Source organism: Theropithecus gelada, chromosome 17 (genome assembly GCF_003255815.1).
Source record: "Theropithecus gelada isolate Dixy chromosome 17, Tgel_1.0, whole genome shotgun sequence".
In the NCBI taxonomy this organism is placed as follows: domain Eukaryota; kingdom Metazoa; phylum Chordata; class Mammalia; order Primates; family Cercopithecidae; genus Theropithecus; species Theropithecus gelada.
The window spans coordinates 53,950,393-53,963,159 of NC_037685.1; the positions used below are offsets into that span (position 1 = coordinate 53,950,393).

General features: G+C 43.4%; 1 protein-coding gene across 2 annotated transcripts in view; it reads right to left on the bottom strand.

Moving 5' to 3' along the window:
• The window catches only part of MPHOSPH8 (M-phase phosphoprotein 8), a 35,995-nt gene extending 25,427 nt beyond the window's left edge, over positions 1 to 10,568 (bottom strand). For both annotated transcript variants that reach the window (XM_025364000.1, XM_025364002.1), the window contains exons 1-2: positions 10,261 to 10,568; positions 341 to 496 (exon numbers count right to left, since the gene is read on the bottom strand). In XM_025364000.1, the coding sequence (XP_025219785.1) occupies positions 341 to 496; positions 10,261 to 10,470 (366 nt within the window). In that variant the 5' untranslated portion in view covers positions 10,471 to 10,568. The remainder of the gene's footprint in view (positions 1 to 340; positions 497 to 10,260) is intronic.
• Between the last annotated feature and the right edge of the window lie 2,199 nt (positions 10,569 to 12,767).

A 12,767-nucleotide genomic window follows, 5' to 3' on the forward strand; every position in this document is an offset into this window, starting at 1 on the left:
AAATATACAAAATCTAGTTGTTCATATCATGGACGAACAAATGACAGTTTGGCATGTCTCTTTTTTCTCCACTTTTACCTTACTCTTAACTTAAAGGAAAGTATCAATATTCATCTCCAAACTATTCTTGTTTGTCAACTGCAACTGTAGGTTGGATACAGAAAGAAGAACCCAGCAAAAATCACTGAAAGCAGTCTGTGAGAATTGGCTACATGGAATTTACACTAAGGAATACTGTACACTTCATTATTTGTAAATCATTTACTACACATACTTAAAAGAGTTAAAATTTACAATAAATTTATGTACATAAAAACAAGTATGAGACAAAACATAGTACCTGAATATCCTTCCTGACTGCTTTGGCTTTGTTCTCTGCAATTTTCTTCCTAAATTCAAGAAGCACTTCTTTACAGTCCTCCAGGTGAATCTCGGGCTCCCAGGTATCGTCATCCGACGTATAGCCTTTCCAGCGAACTTTGTAAAGAACTTTACCCTGTTACAGAAAATAAAAGGAGGCAAATAAAGCAGATCACTAACTTGATTAAATTTCAAAAAAAAACAAAAACAAAACTGAGAAGACATGAACGAACTTGAAAATTGCTTCTAAATGGAAATTATCACATTATAAAGTACATCCAGGCCGGGCGCGGTGGCTCAAGCCTGTAATCCCAGCACTTTGGGAGGCCGAGATGGGCGGATCACGAGGTCAGGAGATCGAGACCATCCTGGCTAACACGGTGAAACCCCGTCTCTACTAAGAAATACAAAAAATAGCCGGGCGAGGTGGCAGCGCCTGTAGTCCCAGCTACTCGGGAGGCTGAGGCCAGAGAATGGCGTGAAGCCGGGAGGCGGAGCTTGCAGTGAGCTGAGATCTGGCCACTGCACTCCAGCCTGGGCGACAGAGCAAGACTCCGTCTCAAAAAAAAAAAAAAAAAAAAAAAAAAAATTAAGTACATCCATCTCCTGAGAAAAGTGGCTTAAGAAACAGTATCGACCAAGTGCAGTGGCTCAGGCCTGTAATCCCAGCACTCTGGGAGGCCGAGGCAGGCGCATCACCTGAGGTCAGGAGCTGAAGACCAGCCTGGCCAACGTGATCACGAAACCTTGTCTCTATTAAAAAATACAAAAAAATTAGCTAGGTGTGGTGGCGGGCGCCTGTAATCCCAGCTACTTGAGAAGCTGAGGCAGGAGAATCGCTTGAACCCAGGAGGCAGAGGTTGCAGTGAGCCGAGATCACGCCATTGCACTCCAGCTTGAGAAAAAAAAAAAAAACTCTGGCTCAAACTAAAAAAAAAAAAAAAAAAAAAAATGATGGTGGTGCGCACCTGTAGTCCCAGCTACTTGGCAGGCTGAGGCAGGAGAATCACTTGAATCCAGGAGCCAGAGGTTGCAGTGAGCAGGGATTGAGCCACTGCACTCCCGCTTGGGCAAAAGAGCGAGACACCATCTCAAAAAAAAAAAAAAAAATTAGCTGGGCACAGTGGCATGCAACTGTGGTCCAAGTTACTTGGGAGGCAGAGGTGGGCAGATTACTTAAGCCCAGGAGACGGAGATTGCAGTGAGCCAAGATGGTGCCATTGCACTCCAGCCTGGGCAACAGGCTGGTGTAGAAAACAAGAGAGAGAGAAATGAAAAGAAAAAACCGTGTGTCATTGATCTGTTTTTCATAAACCAAAGACTGAAGTCCCATTCTGATTCCATAAAGCGATATGTAATTCTTGAAAAGCAATGAAAAATAGAAAAGATAGGAAGAACCAAATAATAGATAGATACTGGTAACAATTTGATCTACTTCCTTCACCTGTTACATTAATACATATTTAGAATGTTTTTAAAACATTAGGATACTATAACTTTTAATACTGCTTTTTCACTTATGTATCAAGCACTTTTTGTTATAACTTTCCAAACGATTTTTAGTGACTTAAGATTATTCCATCATACAAATACAACAAAAAATACTACAAAAATGCTCCCTTTGTTACCATGGTTGTTTAGATCATTTCCATTTTTTTTTTTCTGTACTTATAAATAAAGCTGTAATATCCCTGTGTATCTCTCATTAAGCAGTTAGAATAAATTCCCAGAAAGGAGATCAATGGGGTAAAAAAAAAAAAACAGCCATTTCCAGGGTTGGTGGCAGCCAGGCGTGGTGGTAGGCACCTAGAGTCCCAGATACTTGACAGGCTGAAGTGGGAGGATTGCTTAAGCTCAGGAGTTCGAAGTCAGCCTGGGCAACATAGTGAAATCCCCTCTCAAAAAAAAAAAAAAAAAGGCAAGCCATGTAAAGATTAAAACACACTGCCAAATGCCTTCCAGAAGAAATGCTCAAATTTACACTCCACCAAATACAAGAGTCCATCTCTCTACATCAGGGGTCAGCAAACCACAGCAGGGCCTGCCTCCTGTTTTTGCCCATCTTGTGATCTAAGAATCGTTCTGTATTTTTAAATATTAAAGGGAAATCAAGAGAATTACATTCATCAAGTGCTTCACAATGTGTCATGCACTGTCTAAATCTTAAATTTATTAGTTCATCATTAATATTTACAATATCCCCATGAACTAGGTAGTATTACTCATTTTATAGATGAGAAAACGAAAGCTTCTAGATAAAGTAGTCAAAGAGCATACAGCTAATGGGTAGTTCAGCTGAAATTCAAACCCAGAGTCTTACCCCAAAGCCTGTTTTTGTTTATTTGTTTTTTGAGACAGGGTCGCCCAGGCTGGAGAGCAGTGGCACGATCTCGGCTCACTGCAACCTCTGCCTCCCAGGTTCAAGTGATTCTTATTGCTCAGCCTCCCAAGTAGTTGAGATTACAGGTGGGCACCATCATGATCCGCTGAGTTTTGTATTTTTTAGTAGAGATGGGGTTTCGGCATGTTCAGGCTGGTTTCAAACTCCTGGGCTCCAGAGATCTGTCTACCTTGGCCTCCCAAAATGCTGAGATTACAGGCATGAGCCTCTGCACCCGGCCCATAAAATTCTTAACACAGGAATAAGTTTTCATGACTTTGGATTTGGCAATGTGTCTGTAACTCGGGACCTCAGTTTTTAAAATATGTTTTAATCACCTTATTTTTCTTCCTTCCCTCCTCTCTTACCCCTTAATTCCTTCCCTCTCTAGACACTCTCTTCCAGCAATGCATGCTTATCTAATTATGCTCTTGCTTAACTAATTCCAGAGGTTAGGCCAGGCGCGGTGGCTCATGCCTGTAATCCCAGCACTCTGGGAGGCTGAGGCAGGTGCATCACGAGGTCAGGAGTTTGAGACCAGCACGACCAACATGGTGAAACCCCGTCTCTACTAAAAACACAAAAATTAGCCGGGTGTGGTGGCAGGTGCCTGTAATCCTGGCTCCTCAGGAGGCTGAGGCAGGAGATCACTTGAACCCGGGAGGCGGAGGTTGCAGTGAGCCGAGATCGCACCATTGCACTCCAGCCTGGGTGACAGCAAGATTCCATCTCAAAAAAAAAAAAAAGAAGAAATTCCAGAGGCTAATCTCAAACAAACCAGGCACTGTAGAATCCTCCTGCTCAGGAGGAGTGGCAAGCAACTAGGCTACCACCAGCGCCAACCAGACCTCCAGATGGGTGACTACCCAAAAGAGCCATCCAAACAAAGACGCACAGACCCTGCACCACTCCCCCACGTCTCCCATACCAAGCTGCCCTTTAAAAACCCTATGGTAATTTCTTTTTTTTTTTTTTTTTTGAGACAGAGTCTTGCTGTGTTGCCCAGGCTGGAGTGCAGTGGCGCAATCTCGGTTCACGGCAACGTCTGCCTCCTGGGTTCAAGCAATTCTTCTGCCTCTGCCTCCCAAGTAGCTGGGATTACAGGCATGCACCACCACGCCTGGATAATTTTTGTATTTTTAGTAGAGATGGGATTTCACCATGTTGGCCAGGCTGGTCTTGAACTCCTGACCTCAAGTGATCGGCCTGCCTTGGCCTCCCAAAGTGCTGGGATTACAGGTATGAACCACCGCAACCAGCCCCCTATGGCAAATTTTAAAATTTAAGATGTTCTTTGTGATAACAGTCCACCATCTTCTCAGTTTCGCTGGCTTTCTGGATAAATCCGCTTTTCTCTCATCAACCCTCGTCTCTTGTGTCTGGCTTTCGAGTGGCAAGCAGCCAACCCTGGGTTCGGCTACAGATTCTTTGATACGCCATCAAAAGCCCAAACAAAAAGAAAAAATAGATAAACTATATTTTATCAAAATTAAAAACTGTTGGGCATCAAAGGACATTACCAACAGGTGAAAAGATAGCACGCAGAATGGGAAAAATATTTGCATATCATATACCTGATAAGGAATTAATATCCAGAATATATAAACACAACACACGAAAAGATGATCAACATCATTTGTCCTTAGGGAAATGCAAGTCAAAACTACAAAATGAGACACTACTTCACACCTTTAGATGGCAAAAAAAAAAACAAAAAAAAAACAGGAAATAGCAGGCATTAGTAAGGATGTAGAGAAATCGGAACCTTCTTACATTAGTGTTTGGAACGTAAAATGGTACAGCTGCTATGAAAAATCATCAGGCAGTTTCTAAAACAATTAAACATTGAATCATCCTGTGACACAGCAATTCCAAAAGTAGTCCCTATTTTTCAATTCCAAAAGGATTGAAACAAATATTTGTACACCAGTGTTCACTGCAGCATTGTTCACAACAGCCAAAAGGTAGAAGCGACCCGAGTGTCCACTGATGGACACATAAAGTGGGGTCTCCCCACACAGTGGAAAATTATTCAGCCCCAAAAACGATGGAGATCCCAACACATGCTACAACACAGATGAATCTTGAAAATATTATGCTACAAAACACAAAAGGATATTTATGATTCCACTTACATGAGGTACTTAGAATAGGCAAATTCATTGAGACAGAAAGTACATTAGAGGCTACCAGGGACTTGAGGCAGGCAGGATGGGTACTCTTCAATCATACTCACACTGCCCTTCAATCATTCAGCCATCTGTGTAAAAAAACCAAGTACCAGTACTGCTTAATGGCTACAGAGTCTCTGGAAAGATGAAAAGGTTTTAGAAATAATAGTGTTGCTTGCACAACTTGGTGAATGCAATGAATGCTGCTGCACTGCATACTAAGAAATGGCTGAAATGGCTAATTTTACGATATATATACATAACCACAATAAAACATTAATTACCTGTTGTGTCTTTTACCCATTTTCTTGCTCATCTATAAGAATCTCTCTAATACTTTTTAAGGCAATTAAATCTTTGTAATATATATTGCAAAGTTTTGCTTCTTCAGATGTCTGGTTTATCTTTTCTGCTTAATACCCAATCTCACTGAGAATCACGAATATAAAACCTGACTGTCAACATGAACTGCAGAGCACCATTCTAGCTACACACTTAACACTTGCCCGATTTTCTTCACACCACCACCAAGGCAATAAACTTTCCAAGCGAAGTGCCAAGAACTGCTCCCACCCATTTTACCCTTCAATCGTACCCATACTGCCCTTCAATCATTCAGTTATCTGTGTAGAAAGATCAAGTACGAGCACTGAGTAGAATCTGAACTCAAGAAATATCGGAAAAAGAACAGATTGAAAATCTTAACTTTTTTTTTTTTTTTTTGAGACGGAGTCTCGCTCTGTCAGGCTGGAGTGCAGTGGCGCGATCTTGGCTCACTGCAACCTCCGCCTCCTGGGTTCAAGTGATTCCCCTGCCTCAGCCTCCCGAGTAGCTGGGACTACAGGCGCACACCACCATGCCCGGCTAATTTTTTGTATTTTAGTAGAGACGAGGTTTCACCATGTTGGCCAGGATGGTCTCGATATCCTGACCTCATGATCCGTCCACCTTGGCCTCCCAAAGTGCTGGAATTGCAGGCGTTGAGCCACCACTCCTGGCCTCAAAATCTTAACTTTTAAAGATAAGCCTGAAAAGCCTTAAAATTTTAAAATAATAGTTAAGAGTACATCAATGCAGTCTTATTGTTCAGCTACATTAAATGGGTGGGAAGATGGTGATTTTATCCATTGAGAATATATGCATATTCTTTCGGGCAAAATAATATACAAAAGGAAAACTATTGTATACAACTTTGTAAGAGCTTCTGTCTTCTGTAAAAGCATAATTAAAACTGAAGAAATTAAAGATGAGACAGCACAACTAAGCTTGCATGAATGGGGGCAAAGAAAAGAAATCTTAGTCAATAGCATGCAGAACTGCCTAAAAGAAAGCAATATATTTGGTTTTAGAATAAACATCAGGGCCAGGAGCGGTGGCTCATGCCTGTAATCCCAGCACTTTGGGAGGCCAAGGTGGGTGGATGACGAGGTCAGGAGATCAAGACCGTCCTGGCCAACACAGTGAAACCCTATCTCTACTAAAAATACAAAAAATTAGCCAGGCGTGGGGGTGCACACCTGTAGTCCAGCTACTCAGGAGGCTGAGGTAGGAGAATTGCTTGAACCCGGGAGGCAGAGGCTGCAATGAGCCTGGATCACACCACTGCACTCCAGCCTGGGCGAGAGAGTGAAACTCCGTCTCAAAAAAAAAAAAAAAAAAGAATAAGCATCATATGAAGAGTTATTATAAACAGCAAATGAATATGCTAATTTTATCAGCAACAGGTCATGCGAACAAAAATGATCCTTATTTGTGTGTGTGCATAAAAATGGTGGTAAATGCATTATTCAACATAGCCCTTAAAAACACCACTTTCAAATAGGCCTGACAAAAATGTATATAAACTGAAAAAAAAGACAAATAGATAAATGATTAACAACTGGAGAATCGGGGTGAGGGTACACGAGAGTCTATCTAATTCTTACAACATTTCTGATAATTTTTAAAAAGCAGTGGAGACTAGAAAACTACCTTTTACATTAACATAGTTATTAATCTAATGCTAGTTATCAATGAAATTTGAGCTAATTGATGAGAAGGAGGATATTAAGAACAATTTTCAATAGCTCCAGATTTAATTTACTGATAATTGTTACCCTTTACTTCAACTGGTATGCTTCATTCATTCACTCATTCAACAAATAGTTATTGAACGTAGCCACTATGTTTCAGGAACCTTTTGAGTTTTAGGAGCATGGCAGTGTACAAATACAGATGAAATCCCTGAATTCCATGTCCTTGTATGGAGTCATGTAAATCCAAAAAACTGTCCAGGGTTTTGCCATGTATTAGGAAATTGCATGATGGCCCTAGGATTTATAAATTTGACTTCAAAATTCCAGAAGTAGTCTATTTCTTGGTAGCCAAAGTTCCCTTTAATCAGTGAGCCAAACTAAAAGGCAGGCCCCTATTCTACCAGATCATATACACTAGAGCAACAGTTTAAAATGTTTGTTAAAAATATAAAAAAACTGGTCTGGCACAGTGGCTCACACCTGTAAATCCCAGCACTTTGGGAGGCCAAGGGTGGAGGATCACTTGAGCCCAGGAGTTCAAGGCCAGTATGGGCAACGTAGGGAGACCCCATCTCTACAAAAAATTAAAATATTAGTCGCAGTAGGGCACACCTATAGTCCCATCTACTTGAGAGGCTGAGGTGGCAGGACTGTTTGAGCCTGGGAGGTCAAGGCTGCAGAGAACCATGATTATGCCAATGCACTCCAGCCTGGGCAACAGAGAACTTGTCTCAAAAAAAAACAAAAAAGGAAATTAAGCAATATACAGTATTAGAATTTAATTTTCTGCTTACTCTGTTACCCCAAATAAATTATAATAATTTGGAATAGTGGTGTATGCATGTATTTCCACAGTTCTTATGTTAATTATTCACACATATAGTTAGAATCAAGAAATATTACGAACTAGTAAAAAGTGAATCAATTCTAAGTGTTTCTGATTATAGACTATAGACTAGACTATAAGGAGGCCTAACAAACCGCTAGCAGGGCCCTTAAGTTTGTCAATGGCTAGGTGGCTAACTAACCGGCTGGTTCACTCAGCAGTGAAGAGAAAACTGCCATAGTCCTGTTCCGCTAACACCTTTTGTATTAGTCCATTTTCATACTGCTACGAAGAAATACCCGAGACTGGGTAATTTATAGAGGAAAGAGGCTTAACTGACTCCGTTCAGCATGGCTGGGGAGGCCTCAGGAAACTTATAATCATGGTGGAAGGCAAAGGAGAAGCAGGCACCTTCTTCACAGGGTGGCAGGATCGAGTGAGTGCAAGCGGGGGAAATGCCAGACGCTTATAAAACCACCAGATTGAGACTCACTATCACAAGAACAGCATGGGAGAAATCATTCCCATGATCCTACCTCCACCCGGTCCCGCCCTTGACACGTGGGGATTATGGGGAATACAACAAGATGAGACTCTGGGTGGGGACACAGCCAAGCCATATCACCTTTAATCTTATAAATCACTCCTTCACAAGAGCACCTAAAAATGCAAGAACTTGAATTTTAACTCACAGCACTAAAGCCTAATTGCCTTACACATATAAGTTTCTTAGTTTCACCCTCTTTAGACTGGTGAGGCTTTAGGTACACAATGCTTACAATCTTTGAGGCTGGCAAAATTAAACACTGTATGAATGAGAATCATCTTAATCTAAAGATTTTTATATCCTTGTAGCCAATTTTTTTTTTTTTTTTTTTTTTTGAGATGGAGTCTCCCTCTGTCGCCCAGGCTGGAGGGCATCGCCCAGGCTGGAGGGCAGTGGCACAATCTCGTCTTACTGCAACCTCCACCTCTGGGGTTCAAGCAATTCTCCTGCCTCGGCCTCCTGAGTAGCTGGGATTACTGGCGCTTGCTACCTCGCCCAGCTAATTTTTGTATTTTTTTGTATTTTAGTAGAGACGGGGTTTCACCATGTTGGCCAGGCTGGTTTCGAACCCCTGACCTCGTGATCTACCCGCCTCAGCCTCCCAAAGTGCTAGGATTACAGGCATGAGCCACTGCGCCCGGCCCTAGCCAAATGTTTTTCAAATACCTCCTGCATGCCTAGTATTGTGTTAAATGCAAGTGATACAAAATAGTCTAACAGTGGCTCCTCCTTGCACCTCAAGGTGCTTACAATATGTTTGGAGAAATTATAGATAAAACATTTCCATCTTTATTGCAATTAACAATATTAATGACATCAGATCTTAATTACTTAACTCCCCACAGACAGGAAAAGTTTCCCCTGTTAGCAACTGTGTATGCTTCAATTAATCTCGATATTGTCCGGACCTAACACAGCACCTGGCATACAGTAGTTGATTTAAAAAATGCTGAATGAATAGGCAAAAAAATGACACAAGGCAGCATATGACCAATGGGAAATACGAGACAATGAAAAGAACACAACATAGAGAATGACCACTGTGGGGCCCTTTGGGTACCTCACATCCATCTACTGAAACAGATTATTTTCTTATTGTCCATGTTTCCCCTTGGATTAAAGGAGCCCACATAAAGCAGGAGAGACAAAGAAAGAACGATAATGGCTTAAATGCTTTCATAGAGGTCAATACAAAAAGTAAAAAGGGCAGAGATGAGAAGAGGCTCCTCCCTCTGCAGAGGTTAGGGTCAAAAAAAGCTTTCCCAGAGAACTACACCCCGAGGCCTTGGAAGATAGAGTAAGATTTCACCAGAAGAAGAGGGCAGAGAACTGTCCAGGCCAGGAGAACAGGAAACACCAAGGCATGGTGTGATGAATTTCAAGTATGTCTGTGTGGCTGCGATCTATACAACGCATGGGGAGGGAGGGATGATGCTGATCAGCTTATGAAGGCCTTTAAATGCCACCCTCTGGGTAAGATTGAGATTTTACTCCGAGGGCAAATGAAAATTCCGGAAGATTTTAAACCAGGGAGTCAGTTAAGGTTTTGGAAACCACTGCAGCGATGGCGAGGACAGTGGACCATGACGAGAAGCATTACTTCACTATCCCATCACTCCAAAGGGCAGCAGCTCCAACCACATGCCCCAACACTGGCGACTACAGAAGTCCTTCACCAGCTGCCTGCAGCCTTGTGATCACCACACACCACATCCCAGACTGCTTCGTCTCTTAGGCCAAAGCGATCCTGCAAAATTCGCTGAAGCTTCCCTCCCAGACTCGGTCCTAAGCGTGCACTCGGAAACGTCACTTCGCTTTTCCCACGATTTCGCGTGCTTGCACTGAACTCTCACATTCCTCCCCTGCCCCTGTTTTGGGTCCGCCCGCGCTGTTTCCAGCTCGCGTCCTCCCCGTCGGGCCCGCAGCTCCCCGCCCATCCCGCGCCGGGGCCCCCCACGTACCCCCTCGGTCTTCATGTCCAGGATCTTCTCCACCTCGAACACATCCTCGCCGTCCTCCTCGCTGTCGCCAAAGGCCTCCGCTCCTCTCGCGGCTGCGTCATTATCCTCGCCCACGACTCCAACTCCTTCGACTTCGGCCAACTCCTCAGTGCTGTCGGCAGCTGTCACAGGGACTGCGGTCACACTCGCTCCCTCCGCAACCGGCTCCATCCCGGCAGCTCCGCAAACCGCCGTGGAAAACCCGCTGCGACACACACACCCCAGCAGCTCCTCGCGTTCCGCGCTCGGCCCTACTCCACATCGGCGGCGTAACGGAAGCCGACCAATGGCGGGCTCGGACCCTAGAGTGACAGGAACAGAAGCCAGTCGTGGAAAGGCGGGCGCGGCGCCGCTACGCGGAGCCCGCGGGAAGCAGGTGGGCGGGGCAGGGAGGGCGCCCCGGGCGGAAGAGCGTCGAGACGGCGCGTAGCTGTGGCGGAAAAGGTCGAGGAGGGGAGGGGAGCGGGCGAGGCGGGCGACGCTGGGGAGGGGGAGGGTCGTGCGGGCGGAGGGCGGCCCGGAGGAGCTGACAGTGCCTGATCCCCCGGCGAGGAAGCCTCAGGTGCGGGCGCCGGGAGGGCCGGAGCCGCGGACTTTCTAGGAAAGGGAACCCCGCTGCTGCGGAAACCCCAGCCGAGCGGACCGGCCTCCCAGAAGTCATATAGGATTTTGGTAGGTTTAGCACGTGTGGATGATCCAATCAAACATAACTCACAGTGTTCGTATATTTTAATGAGTGTTGTTTAAAGACAAGGAAACGTAGCGGCCCAAAAAGCATCCGTTTTTCAAGTTCTAGCGCCCTTTGCGTTTTCGTTGAAAATATCGGAGAAGGACGTGATGAAAAGTATTTGTTCACGTTGCGAAGAGTTGACAAAAATTACGCCACCCAAAGTTAGCGAAATACTGCTAGGAAGATACACTTAAGGATAACGTGTTTTTCTCACTTTGAATTTCGGATATGCAACTGAAATCTTTATGGCATCAAACTCTCTGTTTTTGTTTCTTTGAACAGTGGACTTAATTTGTAAGATAAGCCTCATTGTCAAGTCTCTGAGCTTTAACTGAAGCATAATCTATAGTCCAGCAAATCCTTTCGCAGCGAATCACCAGATCTTCGAGTTGACTCAATGATATATTTTTTTTCACTCAGCTTTAATAGGATAGTACTCGATGATATACTGTTGAGCTTATTAAATGCATCCTATGTACCATCACTACAGAAGGCATTAGTAACAAATACAAAGATCAGCAGAGCATAGTATGCCTTCCTAGGACCCACAGGAAGGAGTCCCAGGAAGACACACACCAATACTAACAATTAGGTATTTTAAAACTGTAAAAATATTACCCATATAATTAGTTGATGGGAGACAGCTCATTTTTACAGAATTCCAGATAAATATAGAAGAAAAGTTGGAATTAGAAAAATCACAATAATGTGTGCACGAGATCTAGGGAACAAAGCATTATAGGAAAGGGTGATGAGGAACTGGATATTCACAAGGCACTATTGATCCACAGATTACTTGTTGGTTGTAGGGGAAATCTAGCTTCACATTTGAAAGTCCACTGATCAATGTTAGCATTACTAAAAGTGGAACAACCAGACTGTATGCTTTCTGTTGACAGAAATGTTGATCCTTAATATGCTCAGGCCTTTAAGTGTAATTTCCAGTTACAGGAAAGAAGAAAAGGGAAAGAAGAAAAGGAAACAAATCAGACAAATCCAGAATGTGGGATATCCTATTGGACAACTGACTGTTTCTTCCAATTAAAGGTAAAAGAGGGAGGAGAAGATTGTTCTAGATTTATAACAATTTGAGATGAAAAACATGGCAACATTTAAAATATTTTAAATCTTAATGGGTTTATTATACTATTCTCTGCTTTTATGTGTTTTTAAATAAAATTTAAGTACATATATTCATGATAAAATTTTCAATTAAAAAATACATAAGGCCAGGCCCGGTGGCTCATACCTGTAATCCCAGAACTTTGGGAGGCTGAGGTGGGAGGATCATCTGTGCTCAGGAGTACGTGACCAGGCTGAGCAATGTGGCAAAACTGTCTCTACCAAAAATACAAAAAATTGGGCATGGTGGTGCATGCCAGTGGCCCCAGCTACTCGTGAGGCTGAGGTAGGAGGATCCGTTGAGCCTGGGAGGCAGAGGTTGCAGTGACCTGAGATTGCACCACTGCACTGCACTCCAACCTGGGTGACAGAGTGTGACCTTGTCTCAAAAAAAAAAAAATATATACACATATATATATATATGTGTGTGTCTGTCAGGCACAGTGACTCATACCTGTAATCCCAATCCCAGTGAGTGATTTGGGAGGCTGAGGTGGAGGATAACCTGAGACCTTGAGGCCAGGGGTTCAAGACCAGCCTGGGCAATATAGTGAGACCCCATCTCTACAAAGATAAAAAAAACAAAACAAAAAAACTCGCTGGGCGTGGTGGCACA